The sequence below is a fragment of the Chinchilla lanigera genome, unplaced genomic scaffold (genome assembly GCF_000276665.1).
Source record: "Chinchilla lanigera isolate Chin_1 unplaced genomic scaffold, ChiLan1.0 scaffold00095, whole genome shotgun sequence".
Lineage (NCBI taxonomy): Eukaryota > Metazoa > Chordata > Mammalia > Rodentia > Chinchillidae > Chinchilla > Chinchilla lanigera.
In genome coordinates this window covers 1,036,277-1,064,243 of record NW_004955496.1, presented here as the reverse complement: position 1 = coordinate 1,064,243, position 27,967 = coordinate 1,036,277, and the positions used below count along the sequence as shown (strand labels likewise).

Below are 27,967 nucleotides of genomic sequence, written 5' to 3'. Positions count from 1 at the left end.
TTCAAACACAAATTAATTCTCCAGATTTTTGTTTCTTTGGTTTGTTATGGAGACAAAATTTATCTAGCTATTCTGTTCTACAGCATCACTACCTCTTCCAAGAGAAAAGGTTTGTTTCTTCCAACAAAATATTGCCCTGTTGTAGAAAAAGAGTCAGTACACCTTCAAAGGCACAGTCTTTCAGCCCAAAAAGAAATAAAAACACTTTAATAATTAAGCAGGAATATGACACAGAAGTAATTAAAGGAGCATTTCCTAAGAAACTCTGTGAAAATATTATATGTAGTTCATGCCACTACCATTATCCCCTGCCTGGGCAGGATCTTACCAAGTCACTCAGGCTGGCCTCAAACTCTAGATCCTCCTGCCTCAGCCTCCCAAGTACATAGCTGGGATTACAGGTGTGCACCACCATTTCCAGTCTAGTTTTCTTCACTCAAGAGACACAGGTCATACTTCACAGGACTCACTTGCATTAGATGGTGAGTGGGTGACTTGTAAATTCACAGGGTAACTGGCTGCACAGCAGACATGACATCTATAAACAGCTAACCAGGGCTGAATATGAAGAGCCCATGAAAGAGGATGGGCTGAGACACTTATGAAATAAGTACCTGAAAAATGTCTTATAGAAAATGGGGAAAAGTAGGCTCTGAAGACAGACAGACCCAGGTTCCAGCTCAGTTCTGCCTCCTGCTTGCTATGCATCTTTGAGCCAAGATATGACTGGCTTTGCCCTCAGCTTCCTCCTCTGAAAAATAGGTCTAATAAATGCCTAGATCACAGGAGTGGTATGAGCTTGGTTTGAAAGCAACACAGGGCAGGTACTTGCTATCCATTATAGTTATGCGTAAACTTTAGAAAAGGCTTACTCTTGAATTAAAAATTACCCACTTTTTTCAATATGAAGTAAAATGTCAGAGACTTTCACGTAAAAAGCCCTACAGAGGTTTCTTTTCCTAATTCATCTACCACATTGGCAGAAAGAGCCCCATAAGCTGAACTTGGCTGAGTCTGTTTCGTTCATCTGTCAACAGGAGTCTAGGGTTCAAACTGAGTTGACAACTGCTGAAGGGACAGACTGGGCGGCGTGGCGGCATTGTGTTTCACACCTCCGAGGGTTGCAGCTCCCAACAAAAACATCATATCTCTGTCAGTCAAGCACAATTATAGGACTTGATAGACGGGTGCAAGTAAAACAGCTAGTGTCAAAAGTCTCCTGACTCTTTTCTGGCTACAGTTATGGGACTTGCTTGATTCTGGCACCTGGGACTATTAGAAAGGCATTTCCCCTGGGGAGGAAAAGACAGAGGGGCTACATCCCCAACTGGCTCTGAAAATCATCAGAACAAAGAGGAACACTTGCTCCATTTGAAGACCTTGAAGTTATTTTGTAAATTCTGATCAAAGTCCTTGCTCATTACATGAAAAATGTTCAGTGTCTCCCAAGTAGAAAGTACAGTTGCATAGTCAGGAATCAAAGGGAGGGTCATCCTTCCAGCCAGTGCAGTGGTGACATCAGCTAGATGCTCAAAGCTCTGGCATGGAGACCTTTAGAACAGTATTCTAATATGTGTCATGTTTATGAGAAAGTAGAAAGTGCCTGATATTCACATTAAACAAATTATATGCATTTTCATAAAATTGCTCCACTATAACATTTTAGAATAGAGGCTCCTATGGCAACAAGATCTTTGTGTCGAAAGGTATAAGGCTGAACAGCTTCCTGTAGAGTACACTGATATGTGGGTTGTGATTCAAGTTGCATTTCAAGTTTTAAATTATAAATGATCTCAAGGTGTAAAAATATAGAAGCTATCAAAAGAAACAGATTATTATATCCACACATAATTCTAGGATGATATACCCAAGTTTTCCAAAACACATCAAATGAAATGAACAGGCACATGAAAGCCTGCTAAATTAAATTCCATCATTAATATAGTTTACTTTTCTTTCTTTTAAAAAAATCTTCCTTAAGGACATTACTTTGGGAGAACAATGAAAACCAGGTGACTCTCAGTGATGACGAGGGACAGTGAGATCTGGCATGGTCCCCGCCTCCCTGGGGGCAACTGTAACCTATTGTTTATGCTAAGGAGGACCAGAAGGCTGTCTTTTGCACTACGGGAGCAGATCTCACAAGCAATTGAAAGGGAATGAAAAGAAAATGTATGACAGGACTCCAAGTCACATTTGATTCTGAGTCAGACTTGATAATCCTCCTGTTCATGGTTTCTCTGTGGACAGGAAAGCCACAGCTCCACCGAAAACTGGGTCCAGAGGGAGGTCTGTAGGATTAACTTGCTGTAGGTCCCAGGCCAAGGACTGTTCAACAGAAGTGAGGCCGGTTATCCTCTAGATTACCTTGGGCTCCCCATTTAAAGCTGAGAATGGGGCCAGGTGTAGTAGAGCACACCTGTATTCCCAGCACTCGGGAGGCTGAGGCAGGAGGATTACTGCAAGTTTAAGACCATCCTGGGCTACAAAATGAGCTCAAGGCCAGCCTGAACTGCATAGCGAGACCCTGTCTCAAAGAGACAAAAATAAATAAATAAATAAAAGATCAAAGTTGAGAATGAAGCAATGGTACCATGATTAAAGCAAAACATAGGACTATGTGTTTTATCCAGTTCCTAATTTGTAGAAAAAGTTGAATAATTTTTCAAAAGGCATAAAAATTATACAGTACAAACATATTAAAAAAATAAAGGAGATCAAGATGGGTAGATGGGAGGAGAGGGGAGGGAAAGGAGATGAAGAAAGGAACTAAGGTGTGTCCTGTACTGATTTCCTGCAGGGAAGTGTAAACATTTGTACTACACACGTACTAATGAGCTGAACCAAAATAAAAATATCAAAAAATAAATAAAACTGCATAAGCTGTCAGATTTCAGTTCATGGAAGAGAATTAAAAGATTAGACTACACACAAAATTAAAATGGTGCTAAAAATAGAATAAGGTCACTAGAAATTAAATTTTTCAAAAATCAAGTATTTCCTCCTTAAATATATTGTTAGGTCTGCCTAACCATAATAATGCCTTCAGAAGTACTTATTCAGAAATAGAAAGTTGTTACAAAGCCACCTACTCCAAGAAAAATTTGACAGAATGCAGATGGTTCTTAGAAACCCTAAATGGGGTTTAGAAATCGGAGTTTCAATGGGATTATTTTACCCATAGGCCCCCACAACATGGCTCCTTAAGCACTACAGTGAGGCTCCATTATATTACTAAGGAAGGCATAGTCAATATATTTGCTTCTCTTTTTCAGAATCAGTGGCTTCTCATCATTGTAAGCAACTTACATTTTCATAACACACAATTCATAAGCAATAGGAAAAATGTAGGAAGCTGATTTGAATCAGATACATCTAACTCAGTTTCAACTCTGCAAACCTTCTAGTTATGCAACCTATGATAATTAATCTCTGTGAGCCTCAGTTTCCCTACTGAACAATGGAAGGCCATCATCAGAGAGTTTCTTAGAACAAAATGAAATATGTATAAAAATACTGTACCAGAATACAATCTGCCTGCCATATACTAGGGACTCCCTATGATTGCTGTCTTTCTTTATATATTATAAGAAAACAAAAAATAATATGTTTTTTTGTCTTTTTGAGACAGGGTCTCGCTATGCAGTTCAGGCTGGCCTTGAGCTCATTTTGTAGCCCAGGCTGGTCTCAAACTTGCAATGATCCTCCTACCTCAGCCTCTTGAGTGCTGGGGTTACAGGTGTGTACCATCATGCCTGGCTGAAAAACAATATGTTTAAATATGAAATCTAGGCTACTAAATGGCCCAAGAAAGCAAGGGCTGTATGGCTGTTTGGGTTTTCTGGGAAACCCTAGAATCTTAAAGGTCACCATAGGTGGAAATCATATTGAGGTACCTTTGGGTATGGTAAGTACATACTCCACACAAAGAGGCCCTGAATATGCTACTCTGTCTGTAACCTTCAGAATTTGCTCTAGATACTAATGGATTGTTTCTAGTTTTGAAGACAGAGGCTTAAATATGAAGCCAAAGAGTAAAGGCTGACAGACCTGGGGCATGCCATCTGCCTAGCATTAAGTAAGAGCTGAAAGTCAGTTACAGAAGCAAACTCACTGCAAACATGATTTATGTTCCATGCTTGAACGTGGCAGGAAGACTGCGAAAGATATTTGGAAGCCAATGCTTCCTCTGAACAGAGTCAATGAGTCTACGCTAAGCCCCCTCCCTGGACCACGCAGGCCTGTTAGATAAGTTGCCAAGCGGCGCCTGTGACCCCTGCAGCAGAGTGGCTATCTGGGATGAGAAAATATCCCAAGGCCAATGATCACTGCTACCGTAAGAGCACAGTGCACTGTATAAACACCGGGGTCACACAGCAGATATCCAGGATATTACTCAAAAACACATCCAGCTCGAAGCTGACAAGATAATCTGTTCCTGTGAGCGCAAAGCGGCCTGGAATGCTGCAGGCACGACCTACTCAGGGAAAGAAAAAGAGAGGGGAACTCTCCATGGGCTCCGCCAGGCTCTTTCTGCAGGCCAGGCTCCAACAGACTTCAAAGCCAGGGCGGCCTAGGAGGCAGGGGGACAGAGCCCAGAGGGGGTATCACTTGTCTGATCATGTTGCCATCTGCATTTGGTGGTGTGGCAAATGCAAATATTTCAGATACAAGTTTAAACAGATGAAAAAAAAAAAAGATGTGTGAAATAGCTTGGAGATTTGCCTGCAAAAAGAAACCTCAGAGTTCCGGGAAAAGTATTTAAAATCAAAAGGCTCCTACGTTATCTCAAAAGTCCCAAGAGAGCAATTGGTGTGTGATCATATCAAAAATAAAGGTTTTTTTTTTTTTTAAATAGACACATATTGCACTGCAAATATCACATAATTCCAAGGTGTACAATTAAAACTAAGTAATGTTCCAAGCTTAAGTACTCCTAAGAGGTCAGCAGCATGTTCCTAACTGAAATATAGACAATATTTTGATGTTTTAACAAAGTTTTAACATACGTGATCCTCATTAATGAACAGCCAAAGTCATCCACCAACATACTTACAGGAGGACCTGTGGGTAATAGGGATGGAGAGAGAAGGAAAAGGGAGAGATGAATTAGTAAATATGCAAAACATTCCCATTAAACAATCATCACAGTACTTGGAACTCACTGATTCTTCAACATTTTTTAGATTCTGGACCGTTGGATATCATCTCAGAAAAATGCATTTATACTTATGCATAAAACGCTACATACAATTTTGAGGAATTTTCAGGTTCCTTAGAGCACATTTGTGAATTATTGAGAGGTTCATGTATCTTAAGACTGATTAATTTATTAAAGTTTAGCTAAAATATGAATCAGGAGGATCTTTGGTTACTTATGACAGACCAATATGCAGTATGGATAGATAATTTCTTGTGTTTGTAAAATAGCTAAATCAGAACCGTACCTTCTGCTTGTTCTATGTATGTTTTTCATTCAGCATAAAAATGTTAGTTCTCGCATTTGCATACATGTCTTTAAAACTATATATTTCTCATCAAAACACAGGAAAGAGTAAGAAAATTTCAGTACTTCACATACCACATGCTCAATTAAAACCCCAATTCTTCGTAGCTAGGAAGTTGCAAATTGACTTACATTTTCTATACAACTTTGCATAAATCCAACATTTTCCCTTTACTCTTTCTTTCCTTTGATACAAAGAACGTTTTAGTGCTCGTCTGACTCCAGTTGTGTCGTTTCTTCCTCCTCCAAACAGTCTTATGAGGCACCCACTACTATGAAGCTTTGTAGTCTGGTGAAGGGATACCACTACAAGTTTTCAATTACTTAGATTCACAGAAGCTTTATATAGAGTTTGAGAATGTTCTTAAAGGAACTCAGCAGCTTCATTGCCCAAACCAATGAATTTTCATAATCACTTTCTACTTTGACACCTTTTTCAAAATTTAACAAGATAAAAGACTCCTCCCCCATCAGGGTGCTGTCTGAGAGGTGTTTCAACGTTTAGTAACTGATTGCCTTTACTACTGATAAATGCTTGCAGAAAATACTGGAAAACAAAATTCCAGAGCATGCTACAATCAGATTTAAATTACTTATCTTTAAAGAAAGAATTGATGGCCTGCTAAGAGCTTCAGCTGGTCATTTACATTTTTGAAATCTGAGACTTATACAGCCAATGAACATAATTATAAGTAGATCTTAGTTTCAAAACTATTTCAATTTGCCCTTCTGTATTACTTTGGCCTGAAAACAAAAAGTTCCATAAGTGGGACTCCGCGTGATTAGTTCTGTTTCAGGTTCTGCTCGTGAGAAGTTGTGCAGCCTCAGCTGAGCGACTTGATTGCTCCAGGTCTCAGTTTTCTCAACCACAAACTAAAATGTTAGATGTTTACTAAGGCTCTTGTCATTGCTCAATTCCATGGTTCCGCAAGGACACAAATTTCCAAAGCTTGCAAAGAAGGAGAATTAAAGCATGACAAAATTGTGCCAGTTGGATCAAATAATAACAGAACTTTCCAAAGGGAGCTGGTATCCTAAGGCAGATATTTTTGAGGGAAACCTGCATTCCTTACCACCTACAGGGATGGAAGCATGAGAGATGCGGTCGCGGTGTGCCCAGATGAGAAACCTTCCGCCGTGTACCGGAAGGGCTGCCATAACTCGACACAGCAAATAGGCCAATTCTGAGTGTTAGTGGTTCCGGAAATGAACGATACTTTGCAAACTTCTCTAACTTCTAATTTGACAGAAATAAACTTCTAATTTGACAGGAACATAAAAAAATTCTAGATGTAGCACAGAAGATCTAACCCCCCCACACAACCTCAAGCAAGAAAGTATTATCATTAATTAGGAGGAACAGATGTGGGAATCTCCCCTGAATGTGAATGACATGAAGCAGCTGAAAGAGAGACTTACCAGATTCTCCTCTTCGGCCCCTCTTGCCCCTTTTCCCTGGAGGACCTGAAATCCAAAGAATAACTTTTTAATGTATTTTAACTGTTTTTTTCTGGTTACAAGATGGCTGGTACATAATTTCTATATAAATTTTCACTCTGTTCTTAACCACCAACTTCAAGAAAGGGACCAGATGTTTGTAAAGGTCATTATTGCCTTCAGTGTTTCAGCATAACTCTTAAGCTCCATTTAATTATAAATGAAAGCTGGTCTAGATGTCAAATCATCTAGCGTTAAGAACACCGAAGAGTCAGCATTTTTGCACATTCTACTTGTGTACCATCAATAAGAAAGGTTTTGCTAAGCAAACTGATAGTGTTGAAAGTTCACGTTCCTCAGAAGTCTTTCTTTTCTGAAAGTTTCAGTGTATTACAAATTAAGCATATTAAGTCCAAATGACTATCATTTTTCTTCTGTCAGGTTCATTATGATTATTTCAAGAGTATTTAGTTATCAGTTAATTAAATGTATATATTGGTTAGGAAAATAACTCTTACAAATATTTATATTTATGAAATATGAATATAACTATGAATATATTTGGATATAATTGAGAATGACCTGTGAAAACTCATAACCCTTTTATTTATTTATTTATTTATTTATTTTTTGGTTTTTTTGGTTTTTCTCCGGTACCGGGAACCGAACTCATGACCTTGTGCTTGCCAGGCAGGCACTTTGTCACTGAGCTAAATCCCCAGCCCCTCATAACCCTTTTAATTGGCCTGTGTTTCGCTAGTAACTTTAAGTCTGATTTTCTAAGAGACCTGCTTTTCTAACAGACTTTCGTGTAATGTACAGCCTATATGATGTGATGATGCCGTTTAAAAAGTAAACACTTTTTTTTCCCTTTGAGTTCCCTGTGAAGACCACCAAGGTCGTATGCATCAGACCCAGCACAGGACTGTAGACCTTCACAACATTCAAGCCATTATTCTCAATTACATAACTTCTGTCCTCATTTCCTTGGGTAGGAATAGTTCCCACTGAATTATGGTTCAGCCAAGTAGGAGAGTAATTAGCCCAGAATGAGAATCAAGGACTTGCAATACTCACTGAAAGAAACTGGCCAAGGAAAACAGAGCGCCACCTGGCCTTAAAGAATGAGCTGTTAGGTAGGACTGATGACTTCCAAACTCTAGAAGGTTCAAGTCACAGGCAGCAAAGGCCTGAGCACACAGCTGCTGTCCATGTGCTGGTGTCCATGGGCTACTGCCTTGCGCATGGAGCCACTGTCAGGAGCACAGGCAACATCAGTGGCCCAGTGAACTCACCCTTAAACCCTTAACCGGGATAAGTCTGGCCATTTGTGTTTTGTAAGAGAGTAGAAAAGCAATTAAATGGTAAAATCAAGTAAAAAAAACACTAGGAGAGGCAGCTCCGCAACAAAGTCTAAAACTGCCTTTGGAAATTTCAAATTTGCTTCTGTATTCTGGAATAAAAGGAGGTCTTTCATCATATTTAATGTATTCTTGGCCAGATTGAGAGCAGGAGGAAAAATCATAAAAATAGGTAAATAAACCTGGTGGGACCTTAATAAGTATGAAAAATATACATTTATACACCTGTCCAAACAATACTTTCTGATATATTCTAATATATACAGCTTTCTAAAGATTATCAATCAGACTTTTTTGTAGTATAAAGTCACTTAAACTAAGAACTATGGCAGCAACCACTATGTACTTTGGATATCTATGGTTCACATAGTAGAACCATTGGTAGAATCCACTACTGAAGAGAGTCTAGATGATAATTTTCTAGAATTGAATCTAAAAGTCACAAGATTGACCTTTACTTGAAGTGTCAAATTAAAAATAATTCACATTGAAACATATAGAAAGAAAAGCAATGGATGGTTAACAGGTAAAGATAAAAATGTTAGAAATAACTACAGAGGAAATTACAACGGAAGGTATTTTCACTCTCTGCTCACTCCCCACCACAACAAGTGGGAGGAGGCCTTATCCTGATTTTTATGACCAGTCCTAGAAGTCTATGCTTATTATTTATCAGTTGAGAATTAGCTATTTGCTATCCTCCCCTCAGGAAAGTTCCTTTAAAATAGAAAAATTTATCAAGCAAAAACAACGTATTACATAAATATTTTTAAAAGAGCTGAAACTGAAAGCTACAAAAAAGGATATCAGATTATAAAAAAATGATCAAAAAAGCACTGGTATCTTTTGAAGAAATCAAAACCAGCTACCTCTGGATACATCTGCCTCAGACATTCAGTCAGCAGTTCTTTTTTTTTTTTTTTTTTAATTTTTTTTGGTTTTTCTCCGTACCGGGCACCGAACTCACGACCTTGCGCTTGCCAGGCAGGTGCTTTGCTGCTGAGCTAAATCCCCAGCTCCCAGTCAGCAGTTCTAAAGAAATGAATTAAACATTGCAGAAAATCTGCTAATTGAGAATTGAAGAATAGAATGTAAGGAAACAAGATATTTGGCAAGGGGGGGCTGGGGATTTAGCTCAGCAGCACAGAGCCTGCCTGACAAGCACAAGGTCATGAGTTCGGTTCCCGGGACCGGAAAAAAAACAACAAAAAAAAGATATTTGGCAAGGAATCCATCAAAGATGACAGGGTTTAACAAAGAACATCTCAATGTTTGAGAGAGAAAGTGAAGCTAAATGAAGTTATGAGAAGATTAGATCTAAAATACATTGGATTTACAAAGAAAACATTAGATTGAGGGAAAGTATAAGTATAATAGGAAGCCTAAGAATAAGCATGTGATGAACATGATGCTGAGCTAGGTGAACTAAAAGATTATACAAACAAAAAACTCCTAAAGATCTTGCCCAGGAAGAGGATGTGAAGTTTGACTTTTTTTTTCTGGTACCAAAAGTTGAACTCAGAACCTCATGCTAGCCAGGCAGGTGCTGCACCCCTGAGCTATATCCCTGGCCCCAAGAGAATGTCAAGTTTGAAGGAATCTACCTTGCAGCACAGCTAAAATAATTGGATCTTGCATCTGAATTTAAAAGCAAAAATTATATTTGAAGTATATGAGATGAATTTGACAGTGGGCAGCCAGCAGATCAGCACAGTGAGAAGGAAAAAAAAATCAGAAAGACACAAGACAGATATTTCCCAGGCAAAATTGATGCCAGCAATAGCTGAAAGAGGTAGCGACCATTTCCCTTCCAAACAGTGACACAGAAAGTGTCAGGCAGGCAGGAAGAACGGAAGAGAAGCTGGAACACTTCTTGCTCACTGAATTTGGCCAGAGCTTTGAAACAGAAATTTTCAGTGAGTTCCATCAGCAAAGTGACATGACTCTGCAAAACAAAGTGGTTCAAGAATATGAATGGAAAGAGAAAAGGCAGAAGATATTGGCAACAGAGAAAGTGAAGATTCCAAGCAGAGAATTCATCCAGTGAAAGATGCATGGCAGACAAAGACGGGAGACTACAATAGCAGATTCATGCTGATTGGTCCTGCTAATGCTTCAGAAAGTCTTCTTGCTAACGTCACAAAAACACAACATAAACATCCTAAGACTGGTAATGCTTAGCCATAACAGGAATGTGTTATAAACCCAACTATGCATAAACCCAGGCCATCAAACAACATCATAGCAAGTTCTCCTACACTGAGCCAGTTCTTTTGGCCCATAGCTAATATCACTGAAGGACTACTCCTAACTAATGATATACCTGGCAAGGCTCTTCTCTAGGGTTAAATATGCACCTAGAAGTAACTAGGAGCCTATCCATGAGCCTTTGTGTGGTCTTGGGAGTAAGTGCTTTCTAGAAGAAGCTGCATATTCCTATCTGCTTTGTCTGATCAATGACCCAAATCTGTCAGTTCTACCCTGCCTTTTGCTTCTCCTTCCTTTCTGTCAATATTTCAGGTTCAAGCTTAAATATAACCTTTCTGGGTGTCCTGAGAAGAGATTTTCACAGGGATTTTATTTGAATTTCATAACACTTTGAGCTCTTCTAAATATCCACAGCTAAGCACACAGAGAATGTTAGAGAAGGGTTTCAGAATTCATAATGAGCTTGGTGCTTTGCTTTGACCTCTTGTTTTCTATTTCAACACACATTTCTGGCCATGTCTGCTCTTTGGAGAACAGCTATCAAGTGAATAGGAAGCAAAGACGAGGCTCGTGCCCTTTATGATGATGCGTACGTGTGTTGCTATAAAACCTGAGAACAGAGAACCATGTCGCCATCTTGCTGCAAGGGTGTTTCAGTGGTCACTAGTGATAGGGACCAGAAAATTAATTAAAGCCTGATTACATTTCTGTGATGGAGGTAATGAATGTGTGTAGACACATACTAGGCATTCAATAACCATTAGTTTCCTCTTTTGCTTTTTATATTTTCTTTTTGCTTCATCAGTAGTGATTAGAATATATTTGAGTATCTGATTCTAAAAACAATATATGTGTGTGAGAAAGATGGCGAGAGGTTAATGGTAATTTCTAACCATAGTATTCAAAAAGCCAATTTAGTCTGATGAAGAGAACACAGAACAGCTGAAAGACTGGTAAATTTTTACTATGTTAGAAATTGAACTAGGCTGGCCATGATGGCGCACACCTGTAATCCCAGTACTTAGGAGGCTGAAGCAGGAAGATTGCTGTGAGTTCAAGGCCAGCCTGCGCTACAAAGTGAGGTCAAGGCCAGCCTGAACTGCATAGTGAAACCCTATCTCAAAAAGACAAAAAAAAAGAAAAGAAAAGAAATTGAACTAGTTTTCAATTCACCTCTGATTTAATCTGCATTCTGATAAATAAGACTCCCCTTGCCACATTTATATAACTATTACAGGGCTGAAAAATGTAAAGTACTTCATATATATATTAAATGACTGTTTCCTGCATTTTTACTAATGCATTTATGTTTATAAATCATGCATATATAATGTTACAGTCATTCATCAGTAAAAATAGTAAGACTTCTAAACAATTTAACACATTAGGATAAAATGTTAAAACTTATACCTATCATCTCCAGACATATAGGAATCCTTTAAATTCACTGGCTAGCATACAGCATCTCAACCAAAAGTGACAGCCCCAAACAAATACTCCTATTCAGAATTCTGCAAGCAGATAAGTGGAGATGTTAAGGCAAAGGGAAGAGCTGGAAATTGAGGCTGCGCTTGGGGAGGGGTACGGGGAGAAGCCTCTCAGCAGATGCAGGCTGGGGTAGGGAGGGAGTAGGAGCAACGTGTGCACCCCGGGTGCTGCTCCACCCCGTGATCCCAGGGTTGGGGCTCCAACAGCTGCAGCCGGCTTTTGGTAGGGAGGCACCTGTCTGGGTGCGCAGCAGACAGTGGATCGCCCCCTTTCTGAGTCTATCTCCCCATCGTGCAGTGACGTGCAGAAGACTAAGCCAGGTTTTCCTTCAGATCTTTGGATTAACCTTGCAAGCAAGCACAGATTAATTTCAGAGCCTTCCCACCTGCTTGCTTGCCTGATTCTTAAAATTCCTTAAAGATGGACCAAAGCCTTTCATTCCACAATTAGAAGTAAAAGGCTTAAACAGCAAATGCCTAGGATAGGAGAATAGGAACTAACACTGATTCTTTGTATTCCCATAAAATGTAGTACAACACACTAAGGAGATCATGTTTGTCCCAGAGTCTCATGCTTGCTAGGTGACCAGAGCTGTTCCAGCGTGCCATACTAGATGGCAGCCCTCGAAGTACAAGTTCATTGGTGAAAGCACCTGTCAGACTGAGTCACATTTCCATAAATGTAAAAGGGGATCACCTGCCTGAGGTCTCACACAGATGAGACCAGCTTCTTGGCTCCCAGCTTGGTCTCTGGGCTCCCCCATCTTCCATAGACTGAGCGGCTGCCTGGAGCCAGCATGAACTTTCCACAAGAATTCATTGTCCCAGTGGCCCGCTGGGCATTTTTAGCATAGGGCTACTCAGGTGGCCGCATCACCAGTCTTCCTTACAGCCATGAGCTCTGGGGTGGGGATTCTCCTGTAGCATGACCCTCACCACCCAAGGAGACCTTACAGGAGAGGTGCCCTGGGGGCTATTCAGTATATGTCTATTTCACTTCACACCAGCTCAGTTTTTTCATTCATGATCCCACTCCTTTACATTTTTATTCTATGAAAAAATAAAAAACTTCCTAACAAAATAAGAGAATAACCATATTAATACACTGTGTAGTTTTTACCTTGAAAGTAGTTATTCAGAATACAAGACATCAACACAAAAGATTCTCTTACAAAGAAGCAATAGACAATAGCACAAAACTTTCTCAATTGTTACAAGAGATAATTTTTTTAATTCAGAAAATTTACTTTCCAAGTATTTTCTTTTTAAAACAGCATGGGGGGCGCTGGGGATTTAGCTCAACAGCAAAGCGCCTGCCTGGCAAGCGCAAGGTCGTGAGTTCGGTTCCCGGTACCGAAGGAAAAAAAACCCAAAAAACAGTATGGGATCCACGATATGTAACAGGCTTGTTTGTTTTTAATGATTTTCAATGTGTGTTTTTGTTTGATATTTCCTCAGTTTTTACAATGGTGCCTCAGTTCATAAACTCAGTTCTTTCCGTGATTCTGGCTGCAAATCAAACTGAAGGAGAACTGAATCAAATTTCCCCATAAGGTCAACATTGAGCCTAATCAGTGAATTTGACTCCATTCTTGTTCAATTCGGTTTATGACCAGAATCCTGAAAGAATTAAGTTTGTGAACCAAGGCACAACGGTAATCTTTGTGGAATGCTTGTTTGTAAAAGAAAGTTATAGTAAATAAAGGCGATAATTTTAGTTTAAGTTGAGTGCATTCCATAACTCTCATTAGAAAGTATTTTTCACACACAAAGTAATTTATTTTTATTTTTGAGCAGGTCTGGGGCATCGACACATGCATCTTGTCAAGCGCTCTACCAGTGAGCCACACCTGTGCCCCAACATTTATTATATTTAAAAGCAATGAGTTTGATTTAAAATCTGGAAAACTATCTCTTTGTTTTCTTTTACAAACACAAGAGACAACTAGCAAATGTTTCAAGGGCTATATTTCTACAAATTATTGGGCTAGTAAAACATAAAAATAGTTTTCTAGTGAAATTGTTTACTGTGGCTTAGTCATAAACAAAAGCAAACTTGCTAAATTTTGATTTTCATACCATAACTAGATTATACCATAATTTTAATAATGTGAGTATTTATGTTATGATCTCCTAAAAGCAGTAAGGTTGTTTTGTCAAATTCCTAGAGGGGATAGATTAAATCAAATAAAAATACCATATCTTTAATTTTATGGATAGTCTTTCATAAATATGTTGTTTTAAAGCTATTACATAGGGACATTTTGACAATTCCACATAGAACTTATAAAATATGTAAAAAAATCATGTTCACTGAGTGATGATTTTTTAAAAAAACAATGTGAAGGACTTTGGGTATATAGACCAGTGGTAGGGTGCTTACCTAGCATACATGAAGCCCTACATTGAATTCCCAGCATTGCGAAAGAAAACACCAAAACAACCCAATGTGACCTATGGAAGGCATTAAAAGACAAAAGTAAAGTTCCTTGAGTGACTGATAAATGTAGGTTTATGAACAGTATACACATGAGGCTGTATACAGCCAACTGAGTGAATATGTATGTGTGTATTTGTTGAAAGTAAAATGCGATACTTTCTTGGGGTTTAAAAGTTTAAAATATACTTCTCACTGGGAGAGTTCTTAAACAGTAAGACATGCCTTTCTGTATTTCTCATGAAATACGTCAAGAATAGAATTCTCGTTTTATTTATGTCTGTACTTTTTCAATTTGAAATACAGTGGAAAATTTAACCATTGCTATTTAAATGTTTAAAATAAATACCACAATATCAAATTGTGGTGAGTGTAATTCTCAAAATGATGTGATCATTTCAGTTACTCTTGAATAGGCTGAGTTTGTGTTCCTTGAGGACAGGCCAGCTGACCAAAATTGCCTTCCAAAACTTTTTCCTGTGACTCCAGTGTAAGTTCTAACGGGTGCTAGGTTTCAATGAGGCATTTTAAGTCTATTCAGAGTTAATCAATATTTATACATTTTATAACTAAGAAAAAAAGTCCACATTTATGAGACAATGGAAGACTTTCATGAGAATATACTGGAAAAATACTGCACTTAAACAAAAGAAAGAAATTTTTAGACCCAGTGCAGTGAAAATGCCTTGACTTTATGTAGATGTTTTGCTCCAAGAAGTGAAATTCCAACAAATGAGGGATTGCTTTTATTGCTGTTCCTAACATTGAGATAATGTAGAGTATTCGGTAGAAACTGTTCAAGATTACAAACAGCCTGGCGTTGCAGATCATTGACTTTAACAAGGTCTGATGTGGCACAGTTGTTATTTCTATCATTCTTTTCACACACAAAAAGTGTTTCATTATTATGGTCCTAGAATGTTTCACCCCAGGATCCTACAGGGGATTTATCATGACAGCTTTTTCAAAAAAATTTCTACCTGCTTGGGAGGGGCTGTAAAATATTAGAAAGTAAGGGCTGGGAAATAGAAAAGATTGCTTCTTTGTGAGGTTATATGCTATATAACAAGAGTAGTTATCATCTGTAGAATGTAATATTTTCACACGAGAAAAAACTTAGTTGCTATGCTTTTAGGGAAAAACATTTAAATGGATTTTCTCAGTTACATGTTTTTAATGGAAGCTAGAGTGGTAGATGAGCTGTAGGATTTTGGAGAGATTCATCTTTCAGAATTTCTTCATCTACAAAATGCAGATGGTAGCAGTGTCAGAGTCCAGGCTGCCTAGCGCAGTGAACATAGAGGGCTCTGATAGCATAGCACAATGATGGTGAATGTGGATGATGGGGTTGGTCTGACTGCATTTCTAATCCCAGTTGAACCATTTAGATACATGTTTGACATAAAGTGAACATTCTTTTTTTGGAGACAGGGTCTTGCTATGCAGCCCAGGCTGGCCTTGAACTTGCAGCAATCCTCCTGCCTCAGACTTCAGAATGCTGAGAGTACAGGCTTGTGCCACCATGCTGGGGTGAACATTCTTTAACTGCTAATGATTATAATTATTTTGCACACCCATAAATGTTTCTCACCTACCTCTTAAGTCCTTTACAAACAGGTACTTCTACACATTGGGCTCTTAAGTCAATATTCAGGCTCAGTATTCTAAAACAGAAAACCACTGCCTTATCAAAGGAATTTCATGGCTTTCAGAGTTTGGGCTGTCATGACATTTTTGTATTCACATAAGCTGTAATTTTCAGGGTTTCTAAAGAATTTTCTCCTCATTTTCAGGGACATGGTGCTTTATTGGCAGTTTTCTTTGAAACAACTCTGTACGTAACCCTTTCTTGACATTCCTGTTGCCAATGCTATAGCTTCGGTCTTTGCTTTTCAGCTCTAAATTCTTCCTGATCTCTCTCAAATCCACCTGCATAGAACTAACTAATCATTTCAACACATTTTCACCATGTAACCCCTGATCAATAAAGTCCCATACTAACACAAGGAGAAGCACTCACTAGGCCAGCACAGTTTTCACCATCCAACCTGATGGTAAAATCCTTGGATTTTTATCATTCTTTTCTTCTTCATAAATTTAATTTCTAGAAGAGATATAAAAACAAAATTAAATTTAAAAATAAATGTTTAAAAACTGTTTTACTGCCTGACAGGAAGCAGTAGAGGAGAGGGAGGAAGAGGAGATCAACTGTGACAACCTAAGAATAATGATGCTTTCTCTTTGCCATGTATTTGGCCCAATTTTTCCCTGTCTTTCCTCCAACATGCACATTAATTGCTTCTTCTTGGGTTATAAATTCTGCCTCCTTGCAATATTATTATCAGTTTAGTAAATATTTTACGAGTTGTTTATTAAAAGTACAAAATTTTTCACATCTTTATTCTCAGTTTCCAACCAGGAATAAGAATGGATTGAATACTTCAAGCTACAGTTTACGCAGGAGCTATTTGCCTCTTAAAGAAAATAGTTTCTTCAAGGCTGTGGAAATATCATGCATATGAGAAGGCTCCCTAAAATTATCTTTTTAACCTAACTAGCTCCAAAGGCAGTGTGGGTTAGGATAATGGTTGGCCTCCCACAGAAAATGGGAACATAGGTCATCTCCACCAGAGAATCAAGTCCCACATGGCCATTTGAAAAGATCATCAACATCCCCTAAGCTCACACAGAGTTGCATTCCCTCCTTCAAAATAAACAGTTATTTCCTTACAGGGAAGTCTCAGATTCATCCTGACAGGGAAATTCCCTAGAATACAAAAACATTATGAGTAAATTTCTGTGAACAAAATGTTTCTCCATATGATCCCATCACAATTCTGGCACTTTACTGCTCCTATAGCCATCACACAGCAAGCAAGCAAACATTTCCCAGTGAAATTGCAGAAAGGCCAATCCAAGACATATAGTTTAAACTTTGCAAGCTGGGTTTCTTTTTTTACGTCAAGTAGAAACTCAGAGTTTTAAAACATAGAAAATCTTTTATTTGGGGGACACATACACTCATAACCTTTGATGTAGAGAAAGCATACATCAACATTGTGTTAGCTTTCCATCCAGGATCTTCTTTTCTAACAAAGATGGGAGCTTCAGAGCATGCTGAGAACTTCATGTGTGTCAGAGGCCAGTAAGTACTGTATCTAATATAAGTGCCAATCAACTTAAAGGACTTATGAAAATCCCTGACAAACAGACCAGGAGCTCTGGAACTAACTACAGGAGGCAAGTTTAAGGCTTATACCTTAAGGTTATGAGGCAGAGGTCATTTTAAAGTGTAATTTGAGTTCTTTGATTTTGCAGTATGATTACCATGTTAGCTTTTCTTAAAATAGGACAATTTTTAAATATGACATTTTATTATACTATGTGGTATTAGAGGTTTGAAAACCCTCCAAGAAAATGTTTGCTGTAGTAAGTACAGAAAAAAACTGATGCTCAGAATAAAACTGAAGCATAGGCTTCTTAGTAAAATGACCCATTTTTAATGTGCCAGTCAGGCTCATTAGGTGTCTTTCAAGACACAAAAGATGGTGTCTTGAATAAGATGATTGCATGATATATATCGAGTAAGTTTCTTACACAAAGAGCTTCTGTGTGAAATGTGTTCAACAGAATTTTCATTTATAGTTATTCTTCTTGTGTCTATTTAAAAGGGAATAAAAATAAGAAAATTAGGATCTTAATCCATCTTGACGTGACCTATATTCTACCCTCGTGCACATTTGTGAATATGTATGACCTAATCAGGGTTAGTCACTTCCCATATGCAGGCTCCTCATTACACAGTTATTTAAGAAATTCTTAAGTTCTGTTGGTGCACTTTGAAGCTAGTTGTTAATACTCAGTCTGAAAAAGGGATTACTATAAATAAAATGAATTCCCTAGGCACCTGATTGAATTTGATTGTTCTCAGAATATTTTGTGCTGAGATAAATGTGGGTATAACTAAGACAATTCTTGGATATTAAAATGTTTTGAATCAAAGAACAGGCATGAATGTTTTATGCTGTCAACACTCTATATGCCTGTGTATGTTTGGTTTCTTCCCAAAAAGATCTCTTGAATTTATGAGAATTGGAAAGTCTAAAACAAAAATAAAGCAAAAAAAAAAAAAAAAAAACCAAAAAGAAAAAAAACAAAGTGTAGTACTGGTTAGGGCATAACCCAGTATCAAGTTGCAAGTGGCCATAGTTATGCAACAGTTGCTCATGGGAGAGAGCTAAAGAGTGGCAGGAAGGTGAAACTTTAGCTTGACTCTGAAGAATAGATGCAAAAAAGAGGCAGAACAGAAAGGAAGGCATACATAAATGCAGCTAGCCATGTGCACAGCAGCTATGGACTTAGGCCTCAATAAATTTGCCTGTGCGAGGTTGGTCTGGGTTACCAAAGCCTTCTACTGGCAGAAGTGAGGAAGTTCTCTGGTGGGTAACAGGAAAGAAATATTGATTGGTTGGAAGGTGATGGAAGCAGTGTTACAGGAGGACGACATGGACAGGAGGCAGGACGTCAATCATTTGTCTCACGCAAAAGCTGCACACAAAGGTGACAAAAAGACTAGTGCCAGTGGGACCAATTAGATACTAAAAGTTACATCTGATGAGAAACTTAGAGGTTTAATTGGATACAGGAAATGAACAGGTGAGGTTGAACATCAAAGACGGCCTCTAAGTTCGTGCCTCATAGAATAGACCACCAGGGGCACTGTTTAAACGTCATGTAGGTGAAGCAAAGTGTCCCTCTCTTATTAACCCAGCCATCAGGTGGCAGCCTTGGCCCTTGGACACAGTATGAGAACATGGGTGTATTCATATGAATAGGATCCTCTGCAGTGTGCCTTTCCTCTTTCAAGATGTACAGACTTTTACAATTGAAGATGCAGGCCTCAGACTTGGAAAATATTGGTTCTTATACTTGGACATCGGTCACAATGAAGGTCAGTTTCATGAACATAATAACTAAGTTCGACCCCAGTAAGTTGGTACTAACTTGGTGATATTACAGAATCTATAGAGACAAACCATAAACTGAGTCCAGATCAACTAGCATGATCTGTATCTTTCTATTGATGGGTTCCCTTTGAAGTCTATGACATCCTTTCCAGCCATGTCACTGACATCCAGTGATTTCTTTCAGAATTTCCAACCATGGAATTGTTGATGTGAACCATCCCTAAAATAAATGGACAGCAGGATCACAGACAGAAAGCCAGAGACTCCTGATACATTGCTGTCATTATGTTCTAAAGAATCTTAAGACTTCTTGCCCGTAATATGAAAGGATTATATCAGAGTTCCACATTTCCCAAAAGTATTATTTTATGAGATGAGAAAGAAAGTCATTTATTTCTTCACTTGATGACCACTCCTGCTTTGTAGTAGCTATAAAGTAGTGACCCTGGGTCCAGGCAGCCAAGTCCACCTATTCCACATCATGCAGGCACGCTATTAATGGCTACATATAATAATAGGAGCTACTGCTTTGTAGAAGTGGAGGAGAAACGACAACGACCACGGTGCATTGAATGCAACATGCAGGTTGGCCAGAGTCCATACTGCACTGCTTTTCAGACCTGGGGCAGAGGTGGAGAGCGATCACGAGCGTACACAATGTGTTCTGCGTCTTTCACACTCCTCTCAGCCTTGGACTGATGGCTGCAGCTGAGAAATTCCACAGGGATTGAGGAGGGGAAGTGCCCGGGGTGTGAGGCAGGCACACAAATCCCTCTGGAGTCCTAATCATGCTGCCTGCATCCACACGAGCGGGAAGCACAGTTGTTTGATCCTGCTACAGGCTCTGCCTCCCTTGGGAAGAAACAGGAGACGGTTGGGAAGTAGGAACACTTGCACTCAATTGCATCACAGGTTGTGATGAACAATAGCCAGCCCATGGTCAGCTATGTCACCCCTAACCTGAGCCAACGAGCTCTACATTCTAGGAGGAGGAGGGCCGGCTTCTACAGTTATCCCACAGAAACGCTATGTTTTGCTACAAAATATTGATTCAGTAACCCAAATGACTAATAAACCTCCGTTTTTGGTACCTTGTCAGGCATTTGTGTGTTTAAGGAATAAATTTCTTGTCTCTTAATTTATTATTCACTTCTATTCTATTGGATAAAATATCTAATATTAACTTTGAGAAAAATCATGTATAACAATAACTACTGAACAACTTCTATTTTCATTCAAAGAATAAGTTTGGTTATTGGACCTTGATTTTAAGCCAAGATTAATATACGATGACAGATTAAAGTAGCTACTGTACCGCAAGGTTTTTTATTTCATGCCAGCAACCAATGATGAAATGCAATATGGTCAGATTAAAGGTAGTGCATAACCACCCTTGTGTGGTAGGCATGTCTCTGTTGAATGCACACATGCTACCCTTCATTTAAATCCAGAACCTAGAGCTGGGCAGACAGTCCCATCAAAGTCTTCCTTCCATGCTCCACCTGCCCTGGAATGGCACATACATCATTTGAATCGAAGCTCAGCGACAGCTGCAGAAATGAACTTAGTGAAGTTAAAATAGCCAGCAATCTAGAATAATCGTGAAGGCAATATCCGGGCATTCACTCCCCCCACCCACTTTTTAAATGAATTAAATGAGCACTCCACATTCAGAACTGATCTGCAGCTGGTGCATATTGCTAGTACCAAACTGTGGAAGTGTATCTCTTCCTAATGTCTTGATCATTCTTGTCCCTTCTATGCAGCTCTCTAATCTCTCCACATCCTGAATGCTAACAGGGAATCAGAGCATAGCTTCCTGTATTGATGCTGGCATCTCTTAGAGTTTATTGGTGTCTCCATCCTACTGCTTGGTAAATACTTTGAATTCCATCACCACTGCAGCCCTGATCACACTGCCTTTCACATCCATTTTCATCCCCTGTTCTCAAGGACTTGTTGGCAGGGCACCCATCTCCTTTACCTTTGAGCCTGAGTGCCTAAGAGGATGATAGAGCATTAATAGATATTTGGTGAATCTTCAAATAAGCTACAAAAACCCAATTTCATCATGTCAGTTTGATAATGTAACTTTCAGGTGAGTTATTCTCATTCTTATACAGTATTCATGATTTCTTAGAAGGATTTTCCTATAAACAAGTAGGAAATTAAATTTTCTTTGGTGTTAACATAGAAAGACAGCGACAGCAAATAATCTCTGAAGAGAACTCTTAAATTAGTTATACCTTTCTCTTGCTCCTGCCACTTGGCCATGGAAGTGTGATGAAGTTTATATGAAACCTTCCTATGACTCCAAAAATATCAACCTTAGAAAGACCCTCTTTCCTCAATCATCAGCTTGGTACAGAAATCACACACTCTTCACAGACCCCCACTTTCTGCACATCTACAACCATGGACAGATTCTGCTGTGCCCCAAGTCCCTGCCCCACCAGCTTGAATGACAACTCACCATCTAAACATGGTGTGGCCCTTTGATTTGGGGGAAAATTATACTGAAAGCATTTTTATTGGCACAGCATTTTAAAATTGGAAACAAAGCATTTTGGTTTTTCTTATTTCTGGCGGACCGTGTTTTGGTGCCACGCAGGAACCTACATTTTGTTTCATCACGCCAAGGAGCACTGAGGATACCAGGAAGTACAGCGGAGGCATTTCTTCACAGAATATATTCTCTATCTTCTGGGGAAGAGTTCTTGTTTTCTTTTCCAGGGAGTAGTTTATGTGCTATGTTTAGGCCACACATGAAAGTAATCTCTCCCTCATGAGACGGCCTTTGGCTGATGCTGATTGTTTTGAGGCCAAGATTATGGTAATGATTTAAGGAGGCAAAGAAGCAATGTGGAATAGAAGGAAAAGATGGAAGAAATGGGACCAGAGAGGTGAAAATCTTTCCCAATCCAATTCAACAAAATTAAAGTATGTCTTGGGAAATTAAGAAGAAGGTCAGATCTCCAAACCAATTGGGACACTATCTTCCCCAAATAAACAGGTAATCAGTACTGGGATCTACAGCCGGATGCAACAAAGGGATGTCAACAATTTGAGCAATAATCTAAAATCAACATTTTGTCTTCCAAGTTCAAGTCCCGTTGTATCCAATACCCAGAAGTCTACCGGGACACGTGCTGCTGCTTTTGGTGGCTCCGCCACGGCCAGCTGTGTGTGTTTCCAGTAGCTTGGAGGCTGGCCAGTGCAGCAAGCCCCACGCTGGACTTGGGAAACTAATCTCCTCTGTTATTGCTTTTGCACAGGTGGGACACCCACCCTTTTCCTTTGTCGAAGTCTTCTTAATGACACATTAAAAGTTCCTCAAACTCAGTGCAGCATTCACGCCATCATGTCTGAATGAAAAGACAAATGCAACAGCAAGACACCAGGCATGGGTAAGCAGGGATTTAGTCTAGAGCTGAGTGCTCATGCAAAAGATTTATCATGTTTTGATAGCCAGACTGGAAGGTAGGAAGAGAGCAAAGTAGAAAGGAAGGAAGGAAGGAAGAAAGGAAGGAAGGAAGGAAAGAAGGAAGGAAGGAAGGAAGGAAGGAAGGAGTGAGGGAGGGAGGGAGGGAGGGAAGGAGGAAAAACAGTGAGGAAGAAGAGGGAAAGAAAATAAACTCTAGATTAAAAAATGTTAATTTGTCAGAAAGAAGGTTACTTTTAACTCTCCCATAATAAATCTGCTAACTTCTTACATAGTTATGTAAATATAAAACCAGCAGCATGACTCAATGAGAGAAATATAGGTTTCAGTACTTTTATAGGACCGGAATCTAATTCCATCTCCATTAGAAATGTGATTCTCTAAATGTGACTTAACTCTGAGTCCCAGTCTCCTCATCACAAAATGAAAACGATAAATGTGACTTCACAGAGTATTTGGTTATTCAGCAATATTCACAAAAGTTACTACAGCCCAGTTCTGGGTTTGGTGGTAGAATTAAAACAGAGAAAAGATGCAGCAACCCTTTGTAATGGAGTTTACCCCACACCAGGAGATCTGCAGGGAACAAGTCATCCAAAACATGTGCTGCATATTTGAAAGATAAAATTAGGTCCTGCAAGAAGAAACTGTTATGATGTGGAGTGAGATAATGTATGAAACTCACAGGTTTAACCACACAAGAAATATGAATTCTCTCATTTGCTACTTTAACCACTCTAAAAACATTTTGATAGTCTCATAATAACTGATGTTTTAGATTCACCAGAACACTCTTGCAGACTTACCAAAAAAAAGGTAATTTAAAACTAAGTGTACCTAATTAATTTTAAAGTATGATTGTCATTCATGTTAACTTTAGAACATCTCTTCAATGGTGTATCCCGGTTTATGATCACTTAAAGTCCAGCACCATGAACATGCCAGAGTTACACATGCGACAGCAGCTAAAGGAAGATAGGACAGAAGGGAATTGGAGTACTTAATGCAAATCAAAAACAAGCATACTTTCTGGTTCTGGGTGATGAAATATGCATATCTATCTATGGCTCTGTTTGCTTTTCTGGGGGGAAAAAAAAGAACTGTGATTGTCCAGGAAATGTGGAGATATTTTGTTTCTAAACATCTGAAAACTCATGAAATAGGCATATGCTCTTTCATTAAATAGCTAAATTTTAAAAGATGTAAATTTAAATAAATAAAAGCACAATAATTGTACAATAGGAACTTTTGAAAATGAAGAAAGCAATCATAACAGTTCTTTATTTCCCCTCGTTAATGTAGCTATGTTTTTTACCTCAGGCTGTTCTCATGATCATATAGTTGATATGCACCACTTATTTTTAACTTTTCTTTTTCATTTATTCTCACCCCCTAAGCAGTTTCCATGTTTGCTGGTTTTCAAAATAACTACCTTTACATATATTTGGTTAAGTTGATATTTCATTTAAGAATAAATTGTATAATCCTTGATCCTTTGCTGTTGAATATTTTTATTGTACACACATTTTGACAAGTATTAACAATATATCCGAGTGAACATCTTTGTGCCTAGAATTCCTTCTGGTTTTTTGTTTTTGCTTTTGTTTTTCATACAAGAATCTATTTCCTTGGGATTGAGCATCAGAAATATGATTCCTGGGATAAAGGAAGTGAAATGTTCATTTTGTGGAAATTGATCCATATTGCCATTGTAGGTGCTTTCCAAAGACACACTAATTTATAGTACTACCAGAAATATGTGATGGTTTCAATCTTCATAACTGTGACAGCACTGGATGATCTTGTTAATTCTGAAATTTCTAAGAGAGGAAAGGTGTTACCTCAGTTTAATTCATGTTTCTTTCTTTACTAATTAGGCTGAGCCTTTTAAAATGGTTTTTATAAACACATCTTCCATATGACAGTTTTCAGAGCAATGAGAAATCTGTTATTCTGAAAGCTAGTATTGTATTTGAGGTGATTGTTATCACTGAAGTTTCCTTTCCTATATAAAATGTTATCCAGTCATAGCACAGACATCTCAGGATGTGGAATCTCGCACTCTCTGTAATTATAGGATCAAAATGGGTCTTCCAAGTTCTGGGGGGGGTGACAGTGATTCCCCACCTCTCCTCATCTCTGTGGTCTGTCACACAGACTGCCTCACATTCTCCATTGGCAGAACCCTCCATTAGTGTTCTGTCTTCTTTCTCAAACCTTTGAAGACCCAAATGACAAACCCCATGACCACTGCACACCCCCAACCTCACGAAGATGTCTTATTTCTCAATACTGTATGTTGCAATCAGCACTCTGGCTGCCAAGCTATTCTTTGCCCAGATGTGCTAAAGCAGTTGTGTAACTCTATAGGGGGCCCGTAAAGCTCTACGCTGTGCAGCCCTGCTGCTCCAGCAGTGTTGGATTTAGTGGCTTGTCCCTCTCCTCTGCTATGTTCTGGGCTGACACCGGCTGAAGCTTCTCTGGTGACAGATTTACCATTAGTCACCAGGTTTCCAGATGGATGGGTAGACTGTTGTACACACCATCTCGCCTATTCCAGAGAACCTCTTAAAAATTCTGTGCCTCTGTGTGTGTGTGTGTGTGTGTGTGTGTGTGTGTGTGTGTGTGTGAGTGCGACAGATAGACAGACACATAAATACAAACCAAGATCTGGGCCTGTTAATTCCTGAGGTAATTCTTGCCTTCAAGTCTCTCTGGGGTTTGGAAATGGCTCTAGAGCCAGTCTCCCCAATGGGCATCATGAGAACAGAGAGACCCATTGGATCCTTAAGGACAAACTGTTTTTTATTCTCAGAGCCAGCTCCTTTACTTGCTACGTTTCTGCTCAGCTCAGTAGAAGAATTCAGTTGCAGCACATCTTTAATAAATGCTTCACAGTGCAGCATCCTGTTGCTGATTGCTAGATATTTAGTTTAGTTCTGAACCACAACAAAATATATGCCTTGGAATACTGCGGCTCTGTGTGGTCCACTGATAATCAGTGTGGCTCTACTCATTCTAGCAATAACTCAGCTCAGATGCTATCCTGTCCTTTCTGGTTGCTTTCCCTTGAGGCTGGAACACTCAATGCTTTAATATCTTCTCATAGATTATATCTTTAAGAGTCTATTATTCTGCTGTCCACTTTTGGATTCTGCTAATTTTTCAGTGTCATTCCCATGACACGATAGCCATAACTGAAAATAGTACTTTAATAAATAGAAAGAAAAAGAAAAATGAGGTCCTTTTGCCTAACTAATCACTCAATTCATAAAAAACTAAGACATAGATTATCTGGACAAGGTCAGCGTTCCATAATTTGTGTGGCTGTTTGGACTCGTTAAGAAATGAATCAAAGTTGCTTCAGAAAAGGTAACCAATCCTAATCCCAAACTCCCACAGGATTATTGACTTCCTTTGCTTTGAAGACAAAATAAGCAACCACTCTTAAGAATTCTGTTACAGAAAATAAAGCATACAACATCGTCACGCCAAATGATACAAAGTGCTGAACAAGGCAGGTTAATGGGTAAACTCCAAAGTGTTCTCCCAAGGTGCTTAAACTGCATCCAAACCTAATTTACAGGCAGTTGGGGTCCTCGGGATGGAACTTAATTTAAGTAATGAAATTAAGATAATACCCAAAGAGACCACTGCATATTAATTTTGTTAATTATGAGAATATAATTAAACGGTTTCCCTTACAACAGTGCCCTTACTTAGGCATTAGATGGAATACTAGAGCTAAGTAAGTCACAGATGTTTCATTTAAGAAAATGAAGCTTGTTTGAGCAAATGTTTACAAAGTTCCAGTGGACCATTGATACCATTTAGACTCATGAAAACACAAAATTCCAGAATGAGATTGAAAGAAGTGTGCACATAAACTGAAAAGAATTGGTGACATGAACTCACACAATCCTATACAAAATAGTTGCCAAAACAAAATACTATTGTACAGTGGGCTTTTCCTTAGATGTATCACTAACAAAGCAGCAAAATGACAAAGAAATTGCAATTTCATCAAAATGGGTAATTGAGTTTCTCAGTGATAGAGGCAGGTCTTCTGAAGACTGATAGTATTTCCTGGATGCCAATTTTATCTCACAGTCTTAAAACAGGAACATAATAGTCCAAAATCAATTCAAAATCCAGTTGCTAGCATTTATCATGGCAGTTCAACAATCAGAACCAGGTATCATAATTAACCTCATTATTTTGTTCTTTAAAACCTAATTTTCAAGTGGTCTGTAGGCACTTTTCCTATCCTATTACAGCAAAATAATTACTAGGTTAAACAGCTAAACGTTCTTTAAAATGGGAAATATTTTAGAACTAAATATAAAGACATACAAATACATTTGATCATTTCATACATTTGCAACTAAAATCAAGACATGACCAGTATCATGTCTCAAGAGGAAATGATTACAAAAATTGATATTATTCTATCTGAACAAGATAGAATGATGAAATAGATGAAATACCAAATATGTGAAAATGTCATTTTTAGTTATTAAATCTCACAAAATGTGGGAAAACATGTTTTCCCAAGGACTTCTATTAACATTAAAAATTATAGTCCCAAGGAAGAAAAAAGTTAATACAGCAAGTAAAAATACATCAAGAATTTTAATGCAGATCCCACTTTGTGGATATGTTGTTCCAATATAACCTCCATATAACCCATGCTGACTTGGAGAGCTAAGCGACATGCAGGAGCTCACGTGTTCACTTGGAAGCCCATGAAATGCACAGTAGTGCAGACTTCCTGGGAGCTTTGACTAGCAATGTAAAATTTAAATGTTTAAGCATTCATAATGAATACATCTGTATTCATAATAAGTGTATATGTAGTCATAATAAATATATCAGAGTTTCTAAGGGTCACATGGATGTGATTTTTCAGGTATGTTAACTTGTGTAAGAAATAGCTACTTTGTACTTCACAATAAAATTTTAACTCTCCCCTTAAGAAAGAGAACTGCCTTCCCTCACTGTGGACTCTAATTAATCTCAGTAATGTGTTCACTCTTTAAGCTATTCAGCTTCTACTGAGTGTTTACTGTGTGCCCAACTCTGGTACTGTGCAGAGTTCAGAGATTTTGATAAAGATAACTGT

The 27,967-nt window shown here is 38.6% G+C and overlaps 1 protein-coding gene across 8 annotated transcripts in view; it reads right to left on the bottom strand.

The window, feature by feature from the left end:
* Col25a1 (collagen, type XXV, alpha 1) overlaps positions 1-27,967 on the bottom strand; it is a 415,634-nt gene that overhangs the window by 190,864 nt on the left and 196,803 nt on the right. For all 8 annotated transcript variants that reach the window (XM_013505432.1, XM_013505435.1, XM_013505431.1 and 5 more), the window contains exons 3-4: positions 6,926-6,970; positions 5,057-5,064 (exon numbers count right to left, since the gene is read on the bottom strand). In XM_013505432.1, the coding sequence (XP_013360886.1) occupies positions 5,057-5,064; positions 6,926-6,970 (53 nt within the window). The remainder of the gene's footprint in view (positions 1-5,056; positions 5,065-6,925; positions 6,971-27,967) is intronic.